We start from the raw sequence: 11955 nt of genomic DNA on the forward strand, positions 1-11955 counted from the left end.
TTTTCCCTCCTTGCAGTCTAAAGCCTGGTCCCCAGTCCCAGGTTTGGGGCCCAAGCTGTGGAATTGGAGGTTAGGAGGCAGAGACAGCTTTCCTTGATGCTCCACCTTCTTCTCTCAACAGTTGCCTGGTCAGGTATGGAACTATATCGCGGGGTTGCCCCCCCTCCACACAGCCGTGGGCTCAGGAGGCATTAGCTCACAAGCGCCTGGGAACTGTCATCCCTACTGTGCCCCCTCCTCACACCCTACCCCCCAAAGAGATTCTTTCCAGCTACAGAAAAGCTTCTCCATGAAGAGGAATTATGGGCCTCCCTGGTGATGCGGTGGGTTGAGCACAGCGCTGTCCACAGCCTCTGCAGTGCTGGTTCGATTCCCGGTCAGCCAGAGAGAAACCCACATGGCACAGCAGACCTCTCCTGTCTTGCCCGCTGCTCCCCTCAGCAGTGCTTTTGGTCAATCTGCCTGTTCTGCTCCCCACTCTGTCTCTGGTGAATCCTCTCACCCTTCTGCACCTCTGGTCTGTACCCCAGTTCTTATATACATAAATAAATAAATCTTTTTTTAAAAAAAGAGGAATTATGCCCTTTGCAAAAATATCCTGGCCTGCCTGTCCTTACAGAGCCACTTTTCTGATTCCCCTCTGGTATTAAAACCCTGGGCTTGAGGTTGAGCTATTCAAGTTTTGAAATCTGCCTCCAACCCCTCCTGTTCTTCATCCTGTCTCTTCTAGCTTTCCAGATCTTTTCTCCCTGTTTATAATATATTTACTGATTTGCAGGTTCAGAAAAATGGAATTTACAAACCGAGTAACCTTTGGCATTTCCTCATTTCCAAGGCTGATTCCACATGGTTTCTTGGTTTCTAGACTTCCCTCCCCAATCTTTTTTTTTTTTTCCTCCCTTCTAGTATACCCCTGATGAACAGAGACACAGAACTGCAGATTTCAAAGAGGAAAAAAAGCAAGTTTGTTGTTTGTAGGAGGGCATGAAGGGGACGATTCTTCACCTTCCCCAACATCTTGTATAGATGGAGCTGGGAGGCAATAGAAAAGGCAGTAGATGGGGGTGCATGCCCCACTCTGTACAATATAGAAGAATCTGATATAGATACTTTGTATAAAAGCCATTTGTCCATTTATGTCCTCTTGCTGGCTGGCTGGGTTGGGGGCCACTGGGGGACAAAGAAGCTGGAGTAGTGGGCCAGGACACAGGAACACCTCTTGGTCCTCATCCCCTGGCTGTCCCCCTGTGGGGTCACTTTGGATCCTTGGTGGGAGCATAGCAGAGTTCCAATGGCCGGGACACCTTCCAGAACTTCTCGTTCACCAGCTCCAGGGTCAGAGAGCCATTCAGTGTCTACAGGCGGGGGGAATGGAGAGGCGGAAGAAGAGGAAAGAAGAGTTGGAGAAGATGGCAGAGGAAATGAGTGAGAGGTAAAATGTGATGAAGGGAGAAGGAAAGAAAAAAATAATAAAAGAGATGGCGTTTGAAAAGTAGGGGCACAGGCAGTGATAGGAGAGGAGAAAGGAACAAGGAAGGGAGATGGGATATGCAGAGGGAAAAGAGGGTTGGTGGGTTAGGAGGGGGGGATCCTGAGTTCTCTGTGTCCCCAGGCAAGCCTCCCACCACACCCTCAGGCGCTCTCACCGTGAAAGCTCCGCCCCCAGGGGCAATGTAGATGGTGTACTGCTTTTCGCTGACACCTTCCAGACTGGGCAAAGCAGGCTCCTCAGGGCCGTCACCTCCTCCAGTGCCTCCACCCTCCCCACCACCCCCATCAGGTCCCCCAGCATCAGAGGCACCCCCTCCAGGCCCTCCTGGCTCCCCAGCCTCTTGCTGCTGCCTCCGCTCAAGGGCAATGCGCAGGGCCAGGTACTTGGAGAGATGATCCACCGTGGCATTCCCAGTTGTCTTCACATATCTGGAGTGGGAAAGAGGGCAGGTTTAGAGCACAGGAAGCCTCAACCAGAGAAGGGAAATAGGGGACTTTCCAAAAGGGCCTCTGGCTTAGGATTTCTTTCTGGGTTTGGGCGAAGCCCACTTCTGATGGAAGTCTAGGTGGTCTTTGTTTTCTCAGTGGTCTGGGGACAGACAGGACTCTCACCTAGTCTGGCAGTATTCTCCCTTCTCCACGAGCAGGGGGTGGGGCCGGAACACGAGCTCAATTTCTCCACCTGGCTCTGGGGGACTGGGGGCCCCAGGAGGGCTTGGGGGGCCCAAGGTTCCCCCTCCCAGGGTCCCACCCCTGTCACCAGAGTCTTCAGAACCAGCACCACCACCCACCCCGCCAGTGCCACCTCCCCCTGTCCCTACACTGCTCCCCCCTGCACCCCCAGGACGGGGTCGCTTGGGAGCAGGGCCTGGGGCAGAGTCAGGGGCAGAATCTGAGCTCACATCCTCTCCATCCCCCTCTCCCTCCCCAGGCTCTCCTTCCCCCCCACTCATCGTGGTGGTCTGATCTGACCCGGGCATCGGCCGCCTCACACGCTGGGCCCTGTAGAAGAAAACGGTCAAGGTTAGAAAGCACCAAGGATAAGGGGTTTAGATTTTAAACTTCAGAGACTAAGAGATCAGGGAAATCTTAATGATCACACCTAACATTTACTAAACTGCTAACTGTGCGCCAAGCACGCTGCTAAATGTTTTGCACTGATCGGCTCACATCACACAACTCCTAGAAACAGCTAATTACATTCTACTTTATGACTGAAAAACTGAAGTTTAGAGATGTTAAATAACTTGTTTGAGATCACAGTCCTTCACCTCTCAAATTATGATCTAAGAGCCGGTAGCATAGGTTTGTAGGGATGCAGAATCTTAGACTCAATTCTAGACTAACTGAATCACAATATGCACCTTTAACAATACCCTTTTAATAGGCATACAGATTAAAGACTGAGACAGGCTGGCCTAAGAGGTGATTTAATTCCCAGTGGTGTGAATCTAGAGTTTATGCTAAAAACCACTCAACTACTCTAATTTCGAGAAACTTAGAGGGTGAGCTATTTTTTAAGAATAACAGTGCCAGCAGCTAAGAAGCTGCAATTTACATCCATGACTACCAGGTCTGCCAATAAGGCTGGTGTGAGCTCTTAGGATGGTAAGGTAAAAAGCTGGCTGGCAGTAAAGGCAGCACCAAGAGTCTGACCCACAGATCTGTCCGATCAGCCCTGTTGCTGCCTCTCTCCCAGCCCCGAACCTGTGCATGGCCTGCATGCGCAGCCCCTCCTCAATGCTGGAGCTCAGCGCCTGCTGGTTGTGCAAGCGGCTGAGGCGGATGAGCACCCGATCTTGGTGGGCCTCATATTCCTCTCGGCTGGGATAGATCTTAGAGATCAGGGCATCAAAGTTGGGATCTGGTCGCAGAGACCGCTTGGATACCAGCTTCTTGCGGCAGGTAGGACACTCCTTGTTCCTGTGGTAGGAAAGAGGTATCCCTGAGCAGTCAGTCACTGAGGTTCCAACTCTGTGGCCTTCACCCCATCTCAAACACATCCCTCCTGTTACCCGCTCCTCAGGGCGGTGACAATGCAGTCGGAGCAGAATCGATGGAGGCACTCCTTGGTGGTCATTGTATTCTTCAGCATGTCCAGGCAGATGGGACACATGAGTTCTGAATGCAGTGAGCGAGGAGAAACCGCAATCTCTGTGCCATCCATGATGGCTTCCTGGAGGGCATTAGTGAGTGAGAAAGGGGTGGTAGGTTGGGGGGGGGGGCAGATTTTAGAAACAAGAAGTCTGTTATATGGGAGTTTTGGGAAATACTCCCATGTTGGCCACTTGGGGAAGATTGGAATTCTGAGATAGAGAGACTAATGACCCGGAGAGAATGGAGAACAGAATGGATTAGCGTCCACTGAGTAGGAGCTTTCCAATAGGAGGATCTGAGGTGTTGTGAGAGTTATGGGGATAGGGGAGGCACAGACAAGTGATTTAGGGAACTAATTCTACAGAATTTCTTCAAGTGTGGGCCTGGTACTATCTCTATCAGCATCCACTAGGATGCCTGTTCAAAATGCAGATTCTAGGACTTCCCATTACTTGTGTCAGAATGTGTGTGTTTAAGTGTGTGGGGGCTGAGAAACTCCACTTTACAGTAAACTCCCAAGGTGAGTCTGACATGCACTGACCTATACACTGAACTGAGAAAAAGAAGACAATTTCTGTCTGTTCACTGTCTTTCCAACGAGATAGTAATACTTGCTCTACCTCTCTGGCATGGCTGTTTTGAAGTAGATATGAAAAGGCTGAGGTGATTCAAGGGTAGGGCAAGGGAGTCTGTGAAGTCGGGCAAGGGTGGCAGAATGGGGCAAAAAATGGAAGAGGCTGCGAGATGGGGGGTCTGAGGCCTGAAGGGCCTGTGGAGACCGCGTAAGCTGTGGAGGGAGACTCCCTGTCACCTGCGGGGTCCGGTGCAGCTCATACAGACTCAGTTCCCACGTTTTGCTGGCATTCTGGGCATTCGCCGGCGTCGTCATGGTGACCGGGCACCGACCCCCCCACCAGGGCTCCACAGCCGCGGAGGAGAGGTAGGCTGGGGAGAGGGGAAGGGGGAAGGGGAGGAAGGGCGTTTAGGGGGGGCCGCCCCTCGCGCAGACCCCGCCCCTCCGGAGGCGCCCCTCTCAGCCCCCGCCCCCGCGCGGCCCCTCACCCGGCTCTGGCCGTCCGCGCTCCCGCGGTCGCGACGCCGCTCCCTGGGCCCAGATGCCCCGGCGGAGCTCGCTCGGTCGGCAGCCGCGGCTCAGACCGCAGCAGCTCCCGCCGCCGCCACCGCCATGGCCGGGCGCTGGGACCCTACGTCACTTCCGCCTGCCCCTGCACTCCACTCCCCCCGCCGGCGGAGACGTCACCCGCCACTCGCGGCGCGGGTGGGACGCGACGTGGACGCCCGGGTTCCCCCGCCCTCGGGACGCGCCCGCCCCCAGTGAGGAGCCGGCGTCGCCGGAGCCCCGCGCCACGTGGGGGCCGCGGTCTCCGCCCCCAGCCCGGCACCGCCGCGCCGCGTCACGCGGTCCCCGCTCCCCGCCGCGGCCCCCACCCGGGCCTCGGCTCCGGAGGGCGGGGCCTGGGGTCGCTCAGACCCCCGCGGGGACCCTGGCTGGGAAAAGGGCCGCCTCCCCCACTCCGGGTCCCCTAGCAACTCGGAGGGACGGCTTCCCCCGCCCCCCAGCGCAACTTGCTCGGGAACCCCAGGCCGGATTCCGGGGGGAAAACGCTGCCAAGGATCCACGGCCGCTGCACTTCTCCAGTCCTGTGGACGCGGCCAAGTCCCGGCGCGCCCGGGATGCCCGTCTCCGCCCGGGGGCTTGCTCCACCCTCCGCCTTGGCTCTCCCTTGACCCTCCGACCCGCTCTCCCCTCGAGGTTTGGAGGCAGCGGCTCGGGACGTCCAGACTCAACTCTCGGCCGGAGCCATAGACTCGAGAATTGCGTTTGGACAATCAAGAGCCGCGGCCCGGGGCGGGGGAGGGAGCGCACGGGAGGAACGGGGGAATGGAGACACCACGCGGAAGCAGGGACACACACAAGATGGGGCCCCTCTTGGGGAGGGGGTGAGCGCATGTGGAAGGGGCCGAATGTCTGGAGTGAGAAGCGGGCAGCAGCGTTCTCCAGGACTTTGCAGTAAAGGAAGGAGACAGGGAGGAAGAGAAGAGGAAGGGGCAGAGCGATCCCCATTGAGGACAGAAGATGAGAGGGGTGGGGTGGGGGGCAGAAACCCTGATGGGCGTGCTGTCTCCTCCAGCTTGAGCTGGGGCTCCGGGACGTGGGCTGTAGCTGCCAGGGGTGGCCAGTTTCTGGAACAAGGCAGCAGTGGGTCCCCTCGCCCCCTCCACCAGGTCCCCCCTACTTCCCTGTCCTCTCCTTCAGTCCGTGGCCAGTCCTTATGTGGGCTCCAGAGTCGATTAGCGCAGACCCCCTCCCCTTCCTCCTCCTCCTCCCAGCCCCCTCCCTTCTGCTCTCCTCCAGCCCCTTTCATCGGCGGGCCCATTCCCCTAATCCTGGCCCCCTCCCCTAATCCCCCCCATCCGACCCCTGGCCGGCTGCAGCTATTGTAAGGTGGAGAGAAAGGGGAGGGGGGAATTCAGAGAAAGGGGAGGGATGGGGGAGGGCCACCTGTTCCAAGACCCCCTCCCAAGGCCAGACAGGACACCGGGATGGGGCCATGAACAAATCACTCTTGAGGGCCATAAGGACTCAGGGAATTGGGGGGAGGGGACTGGGGCTGCGGGGCCAGAAGAAGGGGGTGGGGCAGAGACCCCCCCCCCCAAAAGACCTAGAGTGTCACGCATACACAGTGTCACACACTCTCTTCTCTCACACCCGGCGGCTGGGGTTGCCCTGGGAGACCAGGCAGTGAAAGGGAACAATCCTTAGGGAAAGGGAAGGGAGGGGGAGGTGGGGAAGGGTCTGAGGGCTTGGACACAAGAACTGGAGGTGGCAGGGAAGAGGATTTGGAATTTATTAGGGTCACAAGCACCCCTGCCTCCCGAATTCAGCATTCCTGAGTCATACACTGCAGCCCCTTTTGTTGCCTGGGAATTTTGAGTCCTCATCCACAGGAGGTCCAGCACAGTGGTGGGGGAGTGAGTACAATCCAGGGTCCTTGAGGCAGTTACATGAAAAGACCTCCTGGGAGGGGCAAAAACAATTGGATAGATGCATAGGAGGAGACACATGGGCTGGGGAGTGCCCACTTTAGTGCAACTTTTGCCCTTCCCTCAGTGACTCCAGTGGGTCCCACCTCTCTGCCATCTCCCACAATGGCCTCATACCAGTGACTTCCACTGAGGCCCCTGTGATGTATCCACTGTCTTCAGATGCCAAGAATGCAACCACATCTGCCACATCTATAGGAATGGTAGGGAGAGGGTGCCTTCTTACTTACTCCATGGGTCCAAATTGGCTGTCATCCACCACCAGGTACATTCCTCCCCCCAAACACAGACCCCCACCACCAATCCTTGTGAGACCCACTGAGATACCACAGACTTTGGGATCTCTTCATTCAGGCCCTCTCTCCAGGGCCTCCTTGCCATTCAGGCTTGCTCACCCTTAGGGTCCCCCATATGTCCCATCGGGATCAATCCAGTCACCTGTAAGAAAATACTCATGTGGGTGAAAATTTCTCTTATGGGTAATTTTTTTGAGACTAAGTCTCTGACCCTTATTTTGTCTTCATTTCTGGTACACTTACTGAATACCTACTATTAGCTAGGCACCATGCTCAGCAGTCTCTGTCTCTGAAGACCAGAGGTCACGTCTTTGAATGATTCTGCCCTTTGCCTTCCATCCACAGCTTCCTACCTTGTCCTGCACCTTCTGTGGCATCTTCTGGGTCATTGGTGTTGTAATGAACCCTGGGAGGACAGAGTTACAGCGGATTCCATGTCTGTGGAAGGACAGTGCCTGTTGACTCTAGGGACGTGTGAACACTGACCGTTGCCTCCCACCTCACACATGGTTCAGTAAAGCTCCCATCACCCCCCATGTGTCTGACCAACCGTCCAAGCTCACGGGCTGCAGTCTGGGTCAACCCAATCACACCAGCCTTGGATGCTGCATAGTTGGTCTGTCCCACGTTCCCCACCTATGGGTGAGTCAGAGATTCAGGATGAGTCAGGAATTCCAAAGAGGGCCTATACTCTATGCCCACTTGGCTGGCTGGCTGACTTGGTCCCACATCAAACTGACCTTCCCCACAATGCTACTGATGTTGATGATGGAGCCATGACAACCACTAGTCACCATGGCTTGGGCTGCAGCCTGAGTGACTAGAAAGATGCCCTAGGGGGAGAGAATAACAAGGCAAAAAGAATCAGCTGGGGTGATCGTCCTTCTCCAGCTTTCTCTCCAGGCTAGAGGGGCCAGAAGTCACAGGTTCAGGGGTCACCACCTTGAGGTTGACAGCTATGACTTTGTCCCAGTCATCTTCAGACATGTGGAGCAGAAATTCATCCCTTGTGATGCCCGCACAGGACACAACAACAGATGGTGGGCGAGAAAAGCAGGCCTGTGGGAGGGGAAGTCACACACCAATAAGCCACGAAGAGCCAGGAGAGTGGATGCAACCTTAGCGCTTTCAAGGGGGAGAGGTTATCTCCATTCACCTGCACTTGTTCAAGCAGGCGCCTGGCAGCCCCCGCCTCAGAAATGTCAGCCTGGAAGGCCGCGTGATCCCCACGGGGCGCCCCCTCTGCGCTCTCCGGACCGCCCAACAGCCGCACAGTCTCTCGTGCCGCTGCCCCGTCCAGGTCGCAAGCGGCCACGGCGGCTCCCTCTCCGGCCAGGCGCACACTGACCGCTCGGCCGATACCACTACCCGCACCTGAGGTGGGAGAGAACGCGCTGAGCGGACCCGGGGCCCCGTGGAGTGGGTAGGGGCCAGAGGTCAACAGGGCGCAAAGTCAGTACATTTGGAGCAGGAGCCAGAGGTGACAGCACCTGCAAAATCCTGCGTGGCCCTGACATGACTCGGGAAACCCAGCCCGCCCTAGGAGAGCAGCCCCTCAACCTGTGACCAGAGCCAGCGCGGAGCGGAGCCGGAGCTGGGACGCCATGGTGGGCGGTGGGCAGGCGGACGCCCCAGAAATAAGCCAATCCGAGAACAGAGGGGGCGTGGCGCGAGCACAGCCGGGCCAATCGAAGCCCGGCTAGCGTGGACAGCCAGAGGCGGCCGAAGGCGCAGGCCGCCCGCCGGCGCGGGGGCGGGGCCAGGCACCGCCGCGTGGGACGTCCGGCGCTTGGGACCCGGGGAGTGAGTAGTCTAGGATTCCCCAACCTCACCCCAAAAAGACAAAGACAGCACGTGGGGCGGGAAAATCTAACGTTTTTATTTCCGGTCATCACCCTCCCACTCGATTCAAACATTGATATAAAAAGAATAGAAACAAATAAAAAATTAGGCCATGAGATTAGCAACTAACGCCCCCTCCCCGCCAATCACTCCCAAATCAGGACGCACGATTGGTGTTTATCCCCACTGCTACCCGCTCGGTCCTGGGCTCTGATCTTCCTTGATGCTCAGCCAAGTGGGAGGAGCCTGTGTGTGCCGGCTTGGTCCTCTGAGAACAGGTGGTGTAGGGGACCACAGGTAGGCTGCCATGACCCCTCCCTCTTCTACTCTTCATGGCCCACTTAGCCCCACAAACCCAACAACATGGTCAGCACATGCCCAACATTATGGTCCCTCTGGCCTCTCAGTCTCACCTCTGAAGTCCCTTAAGTCTGGCAAACCTTGAAGGCCCTTTTGCCAAAGTCAACACTTCCCAAGAACAACTCCTTTCTTGGCAGATATCTCTAGTCAGGGCCCCCAAAATATCCACAGACCCCTGACCTGCAGGACTTGGGTTAGAGGTTTGGGGCCATGGTGGGGGGATTTATCCAATCTCTCACTCAAGGTGGGCAATCAGCACCATCATGAGGACTCCCCCCAGTAGGCCCAGCACCTCCAGAAGTGACTGTAAGGGTGAAGCCTCCCTTAACAGCTCAGGCAACACGGATACTGTTGCTACATAGATAAAGCCACCTGCAGTGAATGGCAGAACCCAGCCAGGACCTGCACCACCTGCAACTTCACTGCCCACTGCTCCTCCTTCAGTTAGGAGGGCACAGGCTGTGCCTGCCAGTGCCCCTATTGCTGTCAGGAGTTGTAGACGCATCGCCTAGTGAACAGAAAAGAGAGAGAGGTGGGATACAAGTGTATATATATGGGTAATGGGCATGTCTTTGCAAACGAAAAGAGTAAGGCAAAAAGAGGGGAGGTCTAGAATAGACATTTTCTGAAGAACCTTAGTAATCAAAGAGATCTTTACCACACATCATCTGATTCAGTAGGTCAGGACAGGGAGCAGTGAAAGACCCCACAAGCCATTTAGAGATGGCTTATGAATCTCAGTTCAAAAAATATTGAGTCACAGGACAAAGGACTTCTTCCCTTTCATTTCTATGGGATCTGTTACCAGTAACAGTGTGACTTGTGTGGAATTAATGAGAGGCAGTCTTGGGTTTGGGGTGGATGAACAGGGGTTAAAAGTTTGGGGCAACCATGTTTGGTGCACATCATCACTAACCTGCTTTTTGCTGCAGCCAGACTGGACCAAGATGGCAAAGTCCCCAACTTCATGGGGCACTTCATGTAGCAGGACAGTCATTGTGGTCAGGATCCCTAGCCCCCGACCCCCTCGAAATGAGGCACCAATGGCCAGACCATCAGTGAAGTTGTGTGCAAGGTCAGCAGCCAGATTCAGGTACCCCGATACACGTAGGTCTGGTAAAGGAAGATGATTAGAGACATCCATCACTCCTAGTCCCAGCAGTAGTCAGCCATAAGCATACTCCCAGACCACTTCACACCCAGCGCCTCCATGTTTCTCAGACACCTGCCATTACCGACAGTGCAAATTCCACGTGACTCACAACAACATCCTTCACCCAAGTGTATCACAGGCTCCAGCTCTCACCTGAACCTGCTTTTTCCTCTTCAGAATTCTGAGATCTTACTGGCCCATCTTTGGGCCCCATGTTTTCTCCTTTCCTCTTTTTTAACCCCCCTGCATCCTTTTCTTCTTCTTCTGAGCTCTGCTTCTCCTTCGAAGAATGCTCTGAGGAAACAAAGAAGTTGATAACAAATGTGCCCATATATCTTCAAAAGAGAAGTCCCTTCCCACGTAAAAGCCATATGATAAGAGGATTCTGAGGCAGGCAAAGAGACTTGTGTTCTTGGGCTTACCCCGTTTTCCATGCCCGTGACTTCCATGTGTGTGGCTGTGAGCATGTCCATGACTGTGTCCATGTCCTCCTTTCACATGTCTTACAAATTTCTCCACCACAAGAAAGGCGACAATTCCACCAAGGACCCACAGTCCAACAGACAGAATGGGGCCTTGGCCTGGGAATGAAGGCATTGAGATATTAAGGGAGATGGGGATTCCATACTCCTCTGCCACAAGTGCAGAAGAATAGGGAGGAATAAGCCTTCCTTAGCACCCCAACCCTCATCATCTTCTGTTCCTTCCTCACCACTGTGGGAGTGTCCATGTCCCTTTGGTTGCTCCAGAACATGGTGAGAATGAGGCTCTGGAAGAAGGGGGAGAAAAGGTCAGACATGGGCATACCGAACTCCATGTGTTATGTATTTGGGAGAAAATTGCAAATTAGGGATTACAAAAGGGGAAGAACCCTTTTGCTCAAAGAATAAAACATACTAAGATTTGAGGTAGAGGCAAGAGATCACTTACCCAGAGCATGAGGGATCAGGTGCAGGAAGGCATCACCCAAGAGCCCACCTGAAGCAAAACTGAGCAAGATCTGGAGCAAAGAGCGGTGCCGGGGGGAGTTTGACTCCACCGGGATAAGGAAGAGGACAAAAAATGGAGCTGCAGAGATCAGCACTGTGGCCCCCAGTGCCTATTGAGAGAGAGTCAGGGTCAAGTGGTGCTGGGTTTGCCAATAATCCAGAACCACCCTCTCTCCCCCATCCCTTGCGGACTCACATAGGCCCAGAGAGTGACAGTGTCCAGGTCTTGCTTGATGCCTGGAGCCCCAGACTCCCCATAGCCTCCATGGCTGTGCACATGGCTATGACCATGGTGCAAATCCTCATGTGAATGTCCATGGTCGTGACTGTGAGTATGCCCATGCCAGATGCTCTCGTGAGTGTGGCCATGGCCATGGGCATGGCTGTGTCCATGGTGGAAATCCTCATGTGAGTGCCTGTGGCTGTGGCCGTGGCCATGGAAGTCCTCGTGCGGGTCCTCGTGCAGCTCGCCATGACCCCCGTGTCCGGCCACTAGCAGCCCCAAGGCCGCCCAGGTCAGCAGTCCCACTGCCACCCTGTGGGGTGCCCCGAGGCCTCTGGCCATCACGCTGACCAGAGGGACAGAGAAAGTGACTCCACTTGACCCTCAACTCTATACTTATGCAGGGTCCGCTTTATTTCGCTCACGCCCTCCGTTCAC

At 55.3% G+C, this 11955-nt stretch overlaps 3 protein-coding genes across 3 annotated transcripts; all 3 read right to left on the reverse strand.

Annotated features, from left to right (window-relative positions):
* Window positions 1-1048: 1048 nt before the first annotated feature.
* Window positions 1049-4477, reverse strand: RING1 (ring finger protein 1; the record flags this gene model as incomplete). The annotated part of the gene is made up of 6 exons (XM_084228158.1): window positions 1049-1355; window positions 1647-1920; window positions 2104-2493; window positions 3199-3414; window positions 3507-3667; window positions 4400-4477. The coding sequence occupies 6 exons, from the start codon at window positions 4475-4477 to the stop codon at window positions 1254-1256; spliced, it is 1221 nt and encodes a 406-aa protein (XP_084084284.1). The 3' UTR covers window positions 1049-1253.
* Window positions 4478-6313: 1836 nt separating this feature from the next.
* HSD17B8 (hydroxysteroid 17-beta dehydrogenase 8) lies at window positions 6314-8556 on the reverse strand (the record flags this gene model as incomplete). Its single annotated transcript, XM_084259315.1, has 9 exons — window positions 6314-6368; window positions 6741-6846; window positions 7050-7092; window positions 7304-7388; window positions 7501-7586; window positions 7691-7783; window positions 7893-8009; window positions 8107-8324; window positions 8511-8556. 9 exons carry the CDS (start codon window positions 8554-8556, stop codon window positions 6314-6316), a joined length of 849 nt encoding a protein of 282 aa, XP_084115441.1.
* Window positions 8557-9387: 831 nt separating this feature from the next.
* SLC39A7 (solute carrier family 39 member 7) lies at window positions 9388-11863 on the reverse strand (the record flags this gene model as incomplete). The annotated part of the gene is made up of 7 exons (XM_084228632.1): window positions 11491-11863; window positions 11236-11404; window positions 11018-11074; window positions 10728-10886; window positions 10459-10599; window positions 10069-10265; window positions 9388-9660 (listed from the first exon to the last, which is right to left on the reverse strand). The coding sequence occupies exons 1-7, from the start codon at window positions 11857-11859 to the stop codon at window positions 9388-9390; spliced, it is 1365 nt and encodes a 454-aa protein (XP_084084758.1). The 5' UTR covers window positions 11860-11863.
* Window positions 11864-11955: the final 92 nt, after the last annotated feature.

This window comes from Talpa europaea (genome assembly GCF_964194135.1).
Source record: "Talpa europaea genome assembly, chromosome: 2".
Lineage (NCBI taxonomy): Eukaryota > Metazoa > Chordata > Mammalia > Eulipotyphla > Talpidae > Talpa > Talpa europaea.